The sequence below is a fragment of the Lobosporangium transversale genome (genome assembly GCF_002105155.1).
Source record: "Lobosporangium transversale strain NRRL 3116 chromosome Unknown BCR41scaffold_12, whole genome shotgun sequence".
Lineage (NCBI taxonomy): Eukaryota > Fungi > Mortierellomycota > Mortierellomycetes > Mortierellales > Mortierellaceae > Lobosporangium > Lobosporangium transversale.
This window is the reverse complement of record NW_019028990.1, coordinates 326,606-339,726: the sequence shown is the minus strand read 5'-3', so window position 1 is coordinate 339,726 and position 13,121 is coordinate 326,606. Positions and strand designations below refer to the sequence as shown.

Below are 13,121 nucleotides of genomic sequence, written 5' to 3'. Positions count from 1 at the left end.
ACACGGGAAAAAGGACCCTATCATGGAAAACCCTAGTTAGTACATCATGAATGATCTGCAAAAAAAGAAAAACGAAAAAGGAAAAAAGAAGATTGAGATCGTGAGCAGAAGTGAACCCGATATCTTTTTATCCAGACGTTCATTGGGCACGACGTTTAGATCGACGGTACAAACAGCAAAACTTCCGCTTTGGTAGCCTCCAACCCTCCACACTTGTAGATTGTTGATGTCTTTTAACGGCTAGAGAATTTTTTTTATTTTATTTTATTTTTTTATTTTTTTCACTTTCTTTGAAACAATGACCTGTCATTCCTCGTCATGCTTGCACATCCTTTCTTTCCCATCCCCCCCCCCTTTATTTGTTCTGATTCTTTTTTACCTTTCCATCCATACCCCTTGAAAGATAGATTGGACATGACAATAGACTGAAAGAAAAACAAATAAATCATTGATAGAGTAAAGAAAATATATGTACGATTATGTTTTACTATTTGATAATGATTAAAATGTTGCTTAATGTAATCTAGAGTTCTCAATCTCATCTATCATCTGCTCATACTCTTTCAATCGCAAAGTACTCTTTTCATTGAAAGATCGGGTATCTTTGAAATGTTGTTGTTGTTGTTCCTGTTGCTGCTTCATATGCGCCAGATATTCTTCCTCGTTATCTCCCTCACTACTTTCATCGCTATAGTTATAAAACTGGTTCTTGTGATCATTCAGCTTGCCAGAGTATTGGTACGTCTGAGGAACCTGTTGCTGTTGTTGCTGCTGCTGCTGCTGTTGCATAAAGGCCGGCGTATTCTTGTTCCATGGGACTTTCAACATCTCTAACTCACGGGTGATCGAGTCAACAGAATCACGGTCCAGATCTCGTTGCTGGTGCTCACTCGGCTTAACATGCTCGCCTGCATCATATTCGCCTACATGAGGCGTCTGCTGCTTGCCAATAGTGCCAATAGTGCCAATAGTGCTGTTTTGGTTACTGTACTTTGTCCTGTTTAAAATCGTCTTTGTCGCATGATAAATCTTGGATGTAGGGGATCCAAGTGGAGAAAGAGTAGTGGTAGCATTCTGGCTCACTGGGCTGTTGCTATGGCTACCTTGGCTACTACGACTGCCTTGACTAGCGCTCCTGGCATTATTGATCAGACGCTGTGCATTCGTCAAAACGGGCGAGCTCTGTTGATGGTGCTGGTTTTTCAAAATTGAGGGAGAGGAACTAGCAGAGCCTGATGTGGTCTGGCTATTGAGGTTGCTGAGGTTAAGGCGAAGGTGATTGGTCAATTGCTGGTGGATCCCTGCAAGATTATCTGAACTAGGAGGCGAATTCGAAACATCAGTCATGCTGCTCTGCATGTCCTCGAGCAAAAGAGCCACCTTCTTCTCTGCATCTGCCAACCTAGCCTCCAGAACTGAGTTGTCACCCTCCAATATATGGATCTCTTCCTGAGCCTTCTTCAACCGCTGTTCCAGATCCTGACGCTCACTTTCCAAACGCTGAATGGCTGCAGTGGACCCTTGATTCGTATTCTGACTCTGATTCTGTGCCTGCAGAGCCTGTTCAAGTTCACGTTGGAGCTGCTCATTCAGCTCCGAAGCTTCATTGAACTCGCTCTGTTTGGCATGGAGCTTCTCTTGAGTCTGGTGGATCTCTGTCACAAGTCGTTCTACATCTGCCTTGAGTTGCTCCTCAGTCTTAGCAGCCTTCTTCTTCATGCTTTCCATCTGACCCTGAAGGTTCTCCAACTCATCTGAAATCGCCTCATTCAAAGCTTCGACCTCCTGAAGTCGCTCAGTCGCTGAAATGGCCTTTTGAGATAGCTCTGAGGATTGCATCTCCGACTCCTCCAATTTCTTTTGCAAATCATTAATCTGTCCAGACAACTCCTGATGCTCTTCCTCCCAATGCATCTTTAGCATCATCATTCGCTCCTCTTCCTGCTCCTTCAAATTCTCGCACGAGGTCGAAAGCTCCTGGACGTGATCATCACAGTGTGCATGGTCTTCCTGAAGTTGCTTGAATACAATCTCAACCTCTTCCTTCTCCTTGATGGTCTCCTCCAGGTCCTTCTTGATCTTGCGAAGCAAAATTGACATCTTTTCGGCCTGTTGGTTTGCATTCTGGCGTTGGTTCTCAAGTACAACTGATTGCTCATTGAAGCGGCTACGAACCTCTTTCAGCTCTTGTTCCAATTCTTCAATCCTCTCCTGTGCTGCACGAACCTTTCCTTCCAACTCGATTGCATATTCGGGCGTTCCACGCGCGCGAGCATGAACAACGATATCCTCTGCAATCATACCCTTCTCACGCATCACATCCTGCAACAATCCCAATTGCACTTCATGATCCTCCAATTCCTTGACCTTCTCTTCCAGCTGCTGCTCGGTCTTGACCAGATTGCTTCTCAATTGGGCTGCAGCCTCACGCTCATGAGACAACAGCTTTTGAAGTGAGATAGTCTCGGTGCGGGCCTGCATGGATGCTTGTTCCAAACGCGAGAGCTCGATCATGGCATCTGCCAGCTCTGAGGATGATTTGGTAGCTGCTGCTTGAGAGACACTGTGGAGTTTCTTCAGTGACGCGAGCTCATGTTCCAATTCTGAAACCCTCGAGACTGTGCTAAGGATCGCAATGCTATCATGTTTCCGTTCCGGTGTTATCTTCTCAGACCTGGCCCGTGGACTGAACGCGCCCAGTCCATCCTCTACCAGTTTTCTAAGCGTGGCCACCTCATCCTTCGAGACTTGCCATCGGTTCTCCAGATCCTCCACCTTGGATTGCAACCTTTCAGCCTCACTTTTGTATCGGTTTGCCTCAGTCGAGAGCTCAAACCGCTGACTCTCCAGCCTGTCAATCTTTTGAGCTGCTTCTTCGGACCGAGCCTCTGCACGAGCTGCACGATCATTAGCGACCGAAAAGGCCACCTGAGCTCGTTCCAATGCCAGCTCCTGTTCCTCCACCTGCTGTTTCAAGCTCTGGACCTTTTGAAGCAACCCCGAGGATTGAGATTGATGGCCTGACACTCCAGCCTGGGTCTCTGCAAGCTGAGCTGCATACTCTCGAGATTCAGCTTCGGCTTTAGAGGCTCGACTATGAAGTGAAGTAATCTCAGCAAGCGCACGTGTATGAGCTGATTGGGCTTGATCTGCCAAAAGAATCGATCCTTGTGACCGTTCCTCTGCAGCAATTCGAGATCGTTTCTCCTGTTCAAGTGTTTCTTGAGCCTTTTGATACTGTATCTCCATTGCATCAAGTTCATTAAGAGCGTTGGTCAGCCGTTTTTCCAGATCTGCTGCGCGCTCCATCTCTACACGAGCAAGGGCACCAGGATCCTGTTGAGCATTGGTCATTGAGGACATCTTTGCTTTTAAATACGCCGCTTCCTGTAGTGCTGCTGTTCGGACCCGTTCCGCCTCCTTGATCTTATTTGAAGCTGTCTGTGCCTGAGTTACAATTGACATCTGTTTTTTATAAAAAAAAAAAAAAAAAAAAAAAAAAGAAAAGATATCAGAAAATAAATCCAAAAATACAAATACAAAGTTGTGCATATATGCATAGTGTTTTTTTCTTTTACCTTGGCAGTCTTGAGCTCTTCTTTGACTTTGACCAAGGCCTTCATGATCTTGAGTTGTTGACCCTCCAGTTCTCCACTGGCCAACTCACGCTCCAAATCCACCATTGACAATCGTTTTTCTTGCAAGCTCAGGGAGGATGGATCATCATTTCCTTCCTGTTTCTTGCCATGTCCACTCGTCGGTGCTGGTAATGAATCTCTAGTCAAGATCACTTCTGCCATTAACCACTGCTCTCGCTTCCTTAACTTTTCAACCTCCTGCTTCAGCATCTCGTTCTCACTCTGAACGACTCTGCTCATCTTCATCACCTCCTGTTGTTGTTGTTGTTGTTGGACAGAGACACGACGGGCAGATTTTTCAGGAACGGATGTAACAACAGGTGTGGACGATCCATCGGTGCCGAGCCCCAATGCAAATGCTGAGCCACCAGAACCACGTGTAGTCATATTTTTTCCAGCGATAGGCGACGCTGAACGGTCATTTAATGGTCCTGGAATTGGAGTAGAGGCTTGCGCAGGTTGACCTGGCTTTCTGTCTGAACCAGGAACAGCACTAGTCGAAGGAGGCAGGTGTGAATTGACCCCAGAGAGAGGCGAACGGGGGGATGAATTAGCAATGATGTTTTGACCCTCAGAGCCGCTGACTGCTGCAGAGAAAGAAGTCATTAAAGGAGGTGGAGGAATATATGCACTCGGAGACGCTGTGCTGCTAGGACTTTGAACCATGGGACTCATAGTACTGCCAGGTGTAATGGCCTCCATTGCATATGGGTTAATGTCCTCTACCGGGCCCTTTCCAGTTCCCGGTGGAGGAACAAAGTCCATGCTATGATGATCTTTGTTGGGTCGTGCAGAGATGGGGCTGGTTGTGTCGTCTGCCCCAATATCAGAAAATGATCGGGAGGAAGGTGGAGGACTGGTCGGAGAGACGTTGATAACTCTGAGCGGTGATGGGCTAGCGCCCATACTGGGGCTCGAGGGGATTGGATGGATCGCTCTTCGGCTAGCGATGGGGCTATTGATAGGACTGGCAGTCCCGATGACAGCTCCACCGTAGCCTCCTTGGAAATCATCCCTTAATGTTTGACGCCTCGTAGCGACAGAAAGTCCCTCAGCCTGATAATCATTTGGACCGACATTAGCACTATTGGCGGGTGAGAATCCTGCGCCTGCACTGATTCCACGCGGTGGTGGGGGCGGTGGGGAAGCAAACGAGGTCATAGGATGCTGTCCCATCTGTGAGTTCATTAACTGGTTGGTATGTTGTGAGATTGTAGGGTTTGAGAAAGATCCTTTTCGATCTGAAGGCGAAAACATTGGAGGGGATGTAGGACGCTGTGTAGTACGTCGGTCAGGTCGATCAGGACGTTCTGGTGGTCCCCGCTGTTGTTGTTGGTGTTGATTTTGGCCTGAATTCCTGTCAGAGTCACTGTGTACAGAGTCTGGTGGTGGGCTGCTCATCAAGAGTCTTTGTGATGATGCTTGACGAGGGGGAATCATTTGTGGAAGATCAGGATAGCGGATCTTGGCTATGTACACAAAACAAAACAAAGAGACAAGATAAGATAAGGAAAATGGCATTCGTAGTTTAGTCAGTTTTTTTTTTTTTTTTTTTTTTTTTTTTTTTTTTCGCATTCTTACAAATCTCCAAATAATAGATCAGTGCCGAGTCCTCCAATTTTGTCTGCTCTGATGCTCCTCCGAGGACATATATCCTATCCTTGACAGTGCACATTGTATGACCGCTCCTTGCACTCGCAATTGTTCCGACGTTTTGGAAAAGATACCATCGGCGCTCTAATCATCAATACAAATAAAATAAAATAAAGTAGAAAGGCATGAGTAGGAGTTAATATGTTTTCCAACTTGTCTAGGTTTTTTTTTTTTTTTTTTTTTTTTTTTTTACCATGAATTTTGAAGGCATAAGCATCGTTCAATTCAGAGCCATCGGGACTGTTGCCTCCAAAGATATACATGATCCCGTCTACAACTGTACAAGAGTGGCCATGACGACCTGTGGGTAAATATCCTGAGGCGGGGATTGGAGTCCATGTCAGAGCCTTTGGGTCGAAACACCAGATATCATTATAGAAATAATCTACATCTGCTCCTCCGAAAACATAGATTTTGCCCTCATGCGCACAAGCGCAGTGGCCAGAACGCGCAGGAGGCGATTCTGTCTGAGGCTCTAGTTTCTCCCATCTAGGGTTTTGTGTGACTATAGGGAGAAGAGGATAAGAAAAAAAAAGAAAAAAGTGAAGGAACCTTTTAAGCAACTTTTACTTGAGGCTTTAATAGGGGTGATGTTTACGAATAGAGGGTGTTGCTTACTTGTCATCATATCAAAGGCATTGATGTCGTCCATATAAAAGTCGTTGTTTTGACCACCGAATATATACATGATTGTGCCAATGCTGACAGCGGTGTGAGAATGACGTGGGGTAGGCAAAGGTCCCTGAATCGGAGGTTTGTTCCATTCTTTCCTTCCAGTGTGCAGCACATGCAAGGTGCCATCGCATTGACCTGTTGTTGCATTCTGACCACCGAAATCTACAAGAGGAATTTTACTTGCATTAGTATTTCTTTTCTTCCCGCCGCTTTCTCTTACTCTCTTTTGCTTTTCTGATTATCTAAAATTTAATGTGATACATTTAACCCCTAATTGTGTGACATGAAACGTTTTTTCATTCTGCCATTTCAGGAACAATGCCTTCGCCACCCTAAATTATGGTTGATGTACTTACAGATGAGGTATTGTCCAATGTTGACAGCAGAATGTCCGCTCTTGGGCAAAGATGGTTCATCCCCTGCTGCATTTATGAGCTGACACTCAAGCGAGGCTAATCAATAAAACATAAAATTGAATTAGACATCCTTTTCGATCCATTTCCATTTCAACCACGTTTTTGCTTTGTTTCTCTCCCCTTTTTCAAAAAAGAAAAAAAAAAAAAAAGCTGGAGGGCTCAAAAAAAAAGGAACTGCCCAATCATGTTCAAAAAGGCTTTTGGTGCCATTCATTTGGATATGAGCCCATTAAAAGAGTCTTTCTTTACTAGCCAAGTTTGTTTTTCATGTTTACTCATCCAGATGCTTCCTCCCACTCTCTCCTTAGGGACACAGGACTAGATGAACATATAAACATACATAGGGCCATGGGGGTACAAAACACACGCACACAATAATAGCAGCAATAACACATGCCAGACGTAAAAAAAAAAAAAAAAAAAAAAAAACTATGCCCCAATTGACTTACTAGAATCAATAATAAAGAGATCGCCTTTAGTGTTCCCATCTTGACTGCCACCGTATAAATAGATATCTGTTCCATTCGTGATCACTGAACTCGTATGTTGGAACCGAGGGAATGGATTGGTGCCGAGGATACGACGTTGTGTCCAATATAGCTGTGGGGTTGGTAGCATTGACCCTGTTGCTGCCTGTAATGGTGCTGCACTATGTACCTGTGGTGAAGGAAGACCGCCCGCGGTATATGGAAGGAATGATGCTTGCGTCTGCACTAGATTAGGGTTATTGAGTTGTAATGGCTGTTGTTGCTGTTGCTGTTGATATTGTTGTTGTTGTTGTGAATATCCTGTTGGACTCATTGAACCGGTGAGAGGAGATCCAGAAGTATTGCCATGGTTGTTCGAACTATTGTTGGACCCATGTAAGCCATTGGACGGGGGTGGTGGCCGTTGTTTTGAACTATTGCTTTGATTATTATTGGAGGCAGAAGGATCCTCCTTTTTCTTGAAGAGGCCTAACATTGGCAATTAATCGAAGTAAGGAAAAAAGGATTATGACAGAAAGTGTGTGTCTGTGTACAAAAGAGAGAGAGAGAGAGAGAGAAAGTGGCAAGAGTGAAGTTCAATTCTCAAGTGTATAGGACATTTATTGAGCCCAGATGAAACAGAAACAAAGACAAGTCGCTTTGTTCAAAGGATGAACATACATACAAAAAAAAAAAGGATGAGACAAGCACTTGTAAATTAATGAATGAATGAATGAATGTGAATAAATGAATGGATGAATGAATGAAGAAGAGAGAGAGAGAGAGAGAAAGAGAAAGAAAGAGAAAGAGAAATGAGATGAGAAATGAATTTCATAAACTGATGAGGTGATGGAGTACACCTGTAATGCGTCTAACATGAATACGGTTTTTATTTGCAAAATTGCGTTTGTGTAACTGCACTTTAGTAACCAAACCATACAACTTCAGCTTTAATAAATGGGCAAAGGTGGCAGGCCAAGGAGATTGGCATGTTTGGGGCTATGTAGGACCAAGTATCAGAGTACACATCCAAACATTCGTATGGATATACAATAAATACATCTTTGTAATATCCATTTTTTGTAGTCTTTCGATCACCTCCAGAGAACGATGCACTATTCCTTTCAACATGAATGCATCTCTTTCATACACATCTTTGTCACCTTGCAGCAACTAACCCAATTGCTCTTACCATGACAAGGATACATTATTGACGACCAAATTTATGCATCAATAATTGTACATGTACATCTCTATACTCTTTTTCCAATACCCATATTGACATTTTATATACCATTCGCTTAGTACGGCTGTAATTAATAACAACACATCTTTTTTTACATAAACAAATGTCTATACTAATGTGCATTAACATTCATAGAATTCACAAATGTATATATGTATAATATATACACGTTGTATTTACATAGAGCACCATATCAATACTTTATGCTACAGGTATTAATATCTCCTATAGCCGTAACACGGATCATCTCCGTGCTTCCGTTAAACGCAAGGACAACTCCCCTCCCCTCCCCTTGCAGCGAACAGCCACTACATCTTTAAATCTATTATTAATTAATGTAGATGCATTCTTGGCAATCATTGATGTTGTTGTTATTGCTGTTGTTGAAAAGACGACAAGGAACAGGTAATATGGTTCTGTTTATAACATTGATAAAGACACGTTTGGAATTTCATCACCGCATTATTGGGCTTATTCCTTCCCATTCTTCGCTGCTTCACTTTATTCTTAATAACAGCAAATGTTGTACTCGCTCTTGGTTCTTCTTTATTTTTTTGTATATATATTTTTACCACTCTTCAATCCTTCAAATGAAGGGAGCTGGAATAGTTCCTCGATGTCACTTGCTACCACCATCATCAATCCTGACTAAAAATCCAAACCATCCCTCCCTCCTCTCAATTTTAATGATCCTTAGGCTGAATTGAGGGTTGTAACTATTGTGGTCTATATATTTAGGCTCTTGACAGGACCAACGCGTCTGTATTTTATACCCCTGCCAATGAAATCCCGCCATAATTTTGATGCGGAATAGCTAAAGATCTCTCTAAAGACATGTAAGAATCATATCTTTCCCTCCACCATCACTCCAGAAGGTTTCACTCACCTTGAAGCAATACTGAAACGACTTCTCTACTAAGAGATATCAACCCCTGAGGTTTTCACTACTTGGTTTTGAATAAAGGCTGTGTTGGATGTTTTCTCCCCCGAGATTATTACGTCTCCGAATAGGACCGATGTGCTTAACGATCAAGTGTCCGCCGTGAATCAATGCAAAGTTTGTATATTTAAAAAAAAAAAAAAAAAAACAACCTTTGCCCATGCAACGTAAATATGCAAAAGGGGAAAAGAAAGGAAGAAGGAAGCACACAAGCCAATGATGCAAAGGCCGGGGTAACCATGGCGGGTAGGAGACTCATTTAATGACCCTAGTCCCGATTGGATATACATGTAAATGTTTTTTTTTTTTTTTTTTTTTTCATTTTATTTCTGAAAAGTGAAAACATACCTCTTAATAGACATGCTTATTGTCAGTATTTAATAAAAATGAATGTTGTGGAAATGCAGAGTAGGAGAAGAGGCTGAGCATCAAGTATTACTGTGGCGGATTGAAACCATTTATATTTTCTACTAGTAATGTTAAACGCATGTAATCCAAGCTATGCCGTGTTGTCCTTGGATTGAGTACCTCTGACAGGGTCAGAGTTACTTCAAAATTCATATTGCAAGTCCAAATCTGCCAAAGCCTTGTTTGCCTTGTGTGCCTCTGAAAGTGCCAGAGCTCCTTCATCCCAAATTTGGTTGCCTCTCAACTCCAACCTTTTCAGAGTGGTGTTTGTCTTGAGCATCTCTGAGAATGCTAAGGCTCCTTCATTCTTAATCTGGTTGTATCCCAAGTGCAAATTTGTCAAAGTCATGTTTGTCTTGAGTACCTCCGACAGTGCCGAAGCTCCTTCATTCTCAATAAAGTTGTAATACAAGTTCAAACTCGTCAAAGTCATGTTTGTCTTGAGTGCCTCTGAAAGTACCAGAACTACTTCATCCCCAATTACGTTTTCACTCAAGTTCAAGTTTGTCAAAGTTGTGTTCGTCTTGAGTGCCTCCGAGAGTGCCAGAGCTCCTTCTTGCCCAATTGAGTTCCTACACAAGTCCAGTTCTGTCAAAGTCTTGTTTGTCTTGAGTGCCTCTGAGAGCGCCAGAGCTCCTTCATTCCCAATTGAGTTCCGAAATAATAACAATTCTGTCAAAGCCTTGTTTGTCTTGAGTGCCTCTGAGAGTGCTAGAGCTCCTTCTTTCCCAATTGAGTTGCATCCCAAGGTCAGATTTGCCAAAGTCTTGTTTATCTTGAGTGCCTCTGAGAGTGCTAGAGCTCCTTCATTCCCAATTGAGTTGGCGAGCAAGCTCAGATTTGCCAAAGTCTTGTTCGTCTTGAGTGCCTCCGAGAGTGCCAGAGCTCCTTCTTTCCCAATTGAGTTGCCTCCCAATTCCAAATTTTTCAAAGTCTTATTTGTCTTGAGTGCCTCTGAGAGTGCCTGAGCTCCTTTCTTGCCAATAGAGTTGTTGAACAACTTCAAATCTGTCAAAGTCGTGTTTGTCTTGAGTGCCTCTGAGAGTGCCAGAGCTCCTTCTTTCCCAATTGAGTTGGCGAGCAAGTCTAAACTTGTCAGAACTTTGTTTGTCTTGAGTGCCTCTGACAGCGCCAGGACTCCTTCATATCCAATTGCGTTGTCCCCTAAGTCCAAACTCGTCAAGGGCACATCGGTCTTGAGTGAATTTACAAGTCCTCGAAAAGCATTTGCTCCCATCTTCCGAGGACTTATCTCAAAGGATAACTCATGAAGATGTGGTAGTTTTTTACTCGGTAAATTCGAAAGCTTGATCATATCCGAAGATAGTACAATACAGATTGACTTCATTCTGCGAAGTGATATGATGCGAACAAGCATCTTATATGGTATGGTTATTGGAAGTAATATTGGAAGTATTTCCATGGTAATACTTTCTTGAGGCTGCTCAAGATTAAGTCGAAGAACCGATACATTCGACACTTTTAGAGCTTTCTCTAATGCTTTAAGATCTGTCCGAGTCCAATACCAGAATAATGCAATATCCATCTCGTACACATGTTTTGCATTGGTCAGAGCATTGTAGAATTCTCTTGCTGCATTTCTGGATCTCAATGTGATAGTCACTTTGCCAAGATGCGACTCATACTTGTTCCAGTCCCACGTATCCTTGTCCCAGTGCCACGTATTCTTGCTACGGTTCATCTCCACCTCCACTACATTTTCAAACGCCTCCTGTTCTCTCTCGTTATATGTTGAGCGGTAGTGGTCGACACAAACCCATCTGACATGGCCTGTTTCTGTCGTAATCCTGTACAAGTTGCCAAGTTGCCAGTCTTCATCCTTGGTTTGAAGGAGTTTGCTCAGTTGGCGAAGATCTGCTCCTTCAAGTGCCTCAAAGTCATCGATTGTGTTGATGTTGCTCAGAGCTGGATTCGCTTTAGAGAGCTGCTCCATATACTTGATTGAATAATCAATGCCGGCATCGAGCAGCTTTGGGACTGATGGCAGAGAAGTACCTGAAGCAGCTCCTATCCCCAACTTCAACCACTGTAAAAGGATAACTATATATTTTCCATACTTTTGAAAGAACTCTGTGCTGTTCCGGATCTCATATCCTTCATGTCTGGCAAGGTGGATTTGGTCGTGCCAATTCTTATCTGTCTTTGCAGTGTTATCCCCATGTTCGCATAAGAAATGAAGGCGCGCCTTGTTCCTCAAGACATTCATTGGGTCCCACTTGGTACGATCGGCAGGTAAAATGATAAACAGTCGAGGAACTGGATACTCGTGTGGCTCAAACTTCTGGACAAGGATAGCTCCAGCTTTCTTTTGCAGGATGGCAAGTCTGCCGAGTGGTTGCCGTTGCATTTCAAGCATTCTTTCGTCCTTCTCCTTGGCCTCGAATTGCAGTTGAAGCATCTTCTTCTGCATTTCAATCATCATGTCGTCCTTCTCCTTAGCCTCCAACTGCAGTTCAAGCATTCTATCGTCCTTCTTCTTAGACTCTAATTGCAGCTTAATCCCCTCATTACTGGCCTCCATCAGCAATTTCTTAGTCTCTTCAAAGTGAGAGTTGAAATTCTCGTTATTAGAAGGTTGGACAAAGTTTGATAATGACAAAAGAAGGTCATGAAAAGCCAAGTTTTTCGACTCTCCCAATGTCGGCAAATGGACGATGGTGTTGCTACTGCCGCAGTTGCAGCACTGTGGTGGTTCTGTAATGATGTCCAGGATCTTGTCAGGATAGAATGCAATACGCGGAGGCTCGATTCTAAAGAGACAAAAATAAAAAAGTCGTGTCAAATTGGGGTTCCCTCATTTTTCTATCCATGAGCAATCAACAAGGCACCAATGATAAAATAATATACCTGTTGCCATCAGCATCCGAAAGGAATGGGATGGGATGCTCATTCAGCTTGAAGCGCAGTGCATCCGGAAACACATCTCGAATGTCTTGCAAAAGCACAAAGCATGGCGGGCAGTCATTGGTTGCCTTGGTGGAAGCAGTTTTAACACAAACTTCTTCAACGATGTTGCCCTTTCGGAACCGTTGGTATTGAAGCTCTGCCATCTCGGTGATGATTCGAAGGATGAGGAAGGAATGTTGACAAGATGCAAAGACCCTTCATTCCTCTTCTCTGAGCAACAGATGCTGTAATACAGTCGAGTCGACCTTCAGCTTCGCCACTTAAGGTCATATTGGTGTGCTCTACTGACTATAGTTTCGTCCACGAGTGCTGTTTATTTGCATCCGTCGGCTGAAGGTGTAGTAGCCACGTTTGGAAGGGAGGTGCTCTTGAATGGTAGTGACCATGGTTGCAGACAACCAATGTAGAACTCAACCTGCAGCTTGAAATCATTACTCAATAGAACTCCATTCCCGATGTCCAGATCAAAGGTATTCATAACCATATCCGCTCAAAGAGCGTAGGAGAAGTCCACTAAAGTCACAAAGATATCATTCACTCATCATCTCACATTACTTTATTTTTACTGTTGCAAAACGATGTGTTGGTGTCCTCTCCATTATAATTTTTAGTGTCCTTGAGTGGAAATAATAGGGATTTGAAAATAAATCGGCTACATCAAATACGTCGTTGAAATAAGACAGACAATCCCCTTAATTATTTTATTTTATTATATTTTATACATTCCCCCCTGGATCTTCGCATCCAGTT

General features: G+C 43.2%; 2 protein-coding genes across 2 annotated transcripts; both read right to left on the bottom strand.

Moving 5' to 3' along the window:
• Nucleotides 1-471: 471 nt before the first annotated feature.
• On the bottom strand, nucleotides 472-7,618 carry BCR41DRAFT_334727 (hypothetical protein). Its single transcript, XM_022021950.1, has 7 exons — nucleotides 6,832-7,618; nucleotides 6,323-6,418; nucleotides 5,910-6,128; nucleotides 5,485-5,796; nucleotides 5,220-5,375; nucleotides 3,579-5,107; nucleotides 472-3,465 (listed from the first exon to the last, which is right to left on the bottom strand). Exons 1-7 carry the CDS (start codon nucleotides 7,343-7,345, stop codon nucleotides 514-516), a joined length of 5,778 nt encoding a protein of 1,925 aa, XP_021882811.1. The 5' UTR covers nucleotides 7,346-7,618; the 3' UTR covers nucleotides 472-513.
• Nucleotides 7,619-9,415: 1,797 nt separating this feature from the next.
• Nucleotides 9,416-13,003, bottom strand: BCR41DRAFT_420942 (hypothetical protein). Its single transcript, XM_022029965.1, has 2 exons — nucleotides 12,312-13,003; nucleotides 9,416-12,214 (listed from the first exon to the last, which is right to left on the bottom strand). The coding sequence occupies exons 1-2, from the start codon at nucleotides 12,512-12,514 to the stop codon at nucleotides 9,586-9,588; spliced, it is 2,832 nt and encodes a 943-aa protein (XP_021882810.1). The 5' UTR covers nucleotides 12,515-13,003; the 3' UTR covers nucleotides 9,416-9,585.
• Between the last annotated feature and the right edge of the window lie 118 nt (nucleotides 13,004-13,121).

What these genes read in the sequence shown, in the direction of transcription:
- BCR41DRAFT_334727 (XM_022021950.1), bottom strand. Translation starts at nt 7,345, where the DNA reads ATGTTAGGCCTCTTCAAGAAAAAGGAGGATCCTTCTGCCTCCAATAAT. An exon ending in TTATGCCTTCAAAATTCATG is followed by an intron (nt 5,376 to 5,484) that starts GTAAAAAAAAAA and finishes ATTGATGATTAG; the next exon opens with AGCGCCGATGGTATCTTTTC. An exon ending in GATCTATTATTTGGAGATTT is followed by an intron (nt 5,108 to 5,219) that starts GTAAGAATGCGA and finishes TTGTGTACATAG; the next exon opens with CCAAGATCCGCTATCCTGAT.
- BCR41DRAFT_420942 (XM_022029965.1), bottom strand. Translation starts at nt 12,514, where the DNA reads ATGGCAGAGCTTCAATACCAACGGTTCCGAAAGGGCAACATCGTTGAA. An exon ending in TCGGATGCTGATGGCAACAG is followed by an intron (nt 12,215 to 12,311) that starts GTATATTATTTT and finishes TTGTCTCTTTAG; the next exon opens with AATCGAGCCTCCGCGTATTG.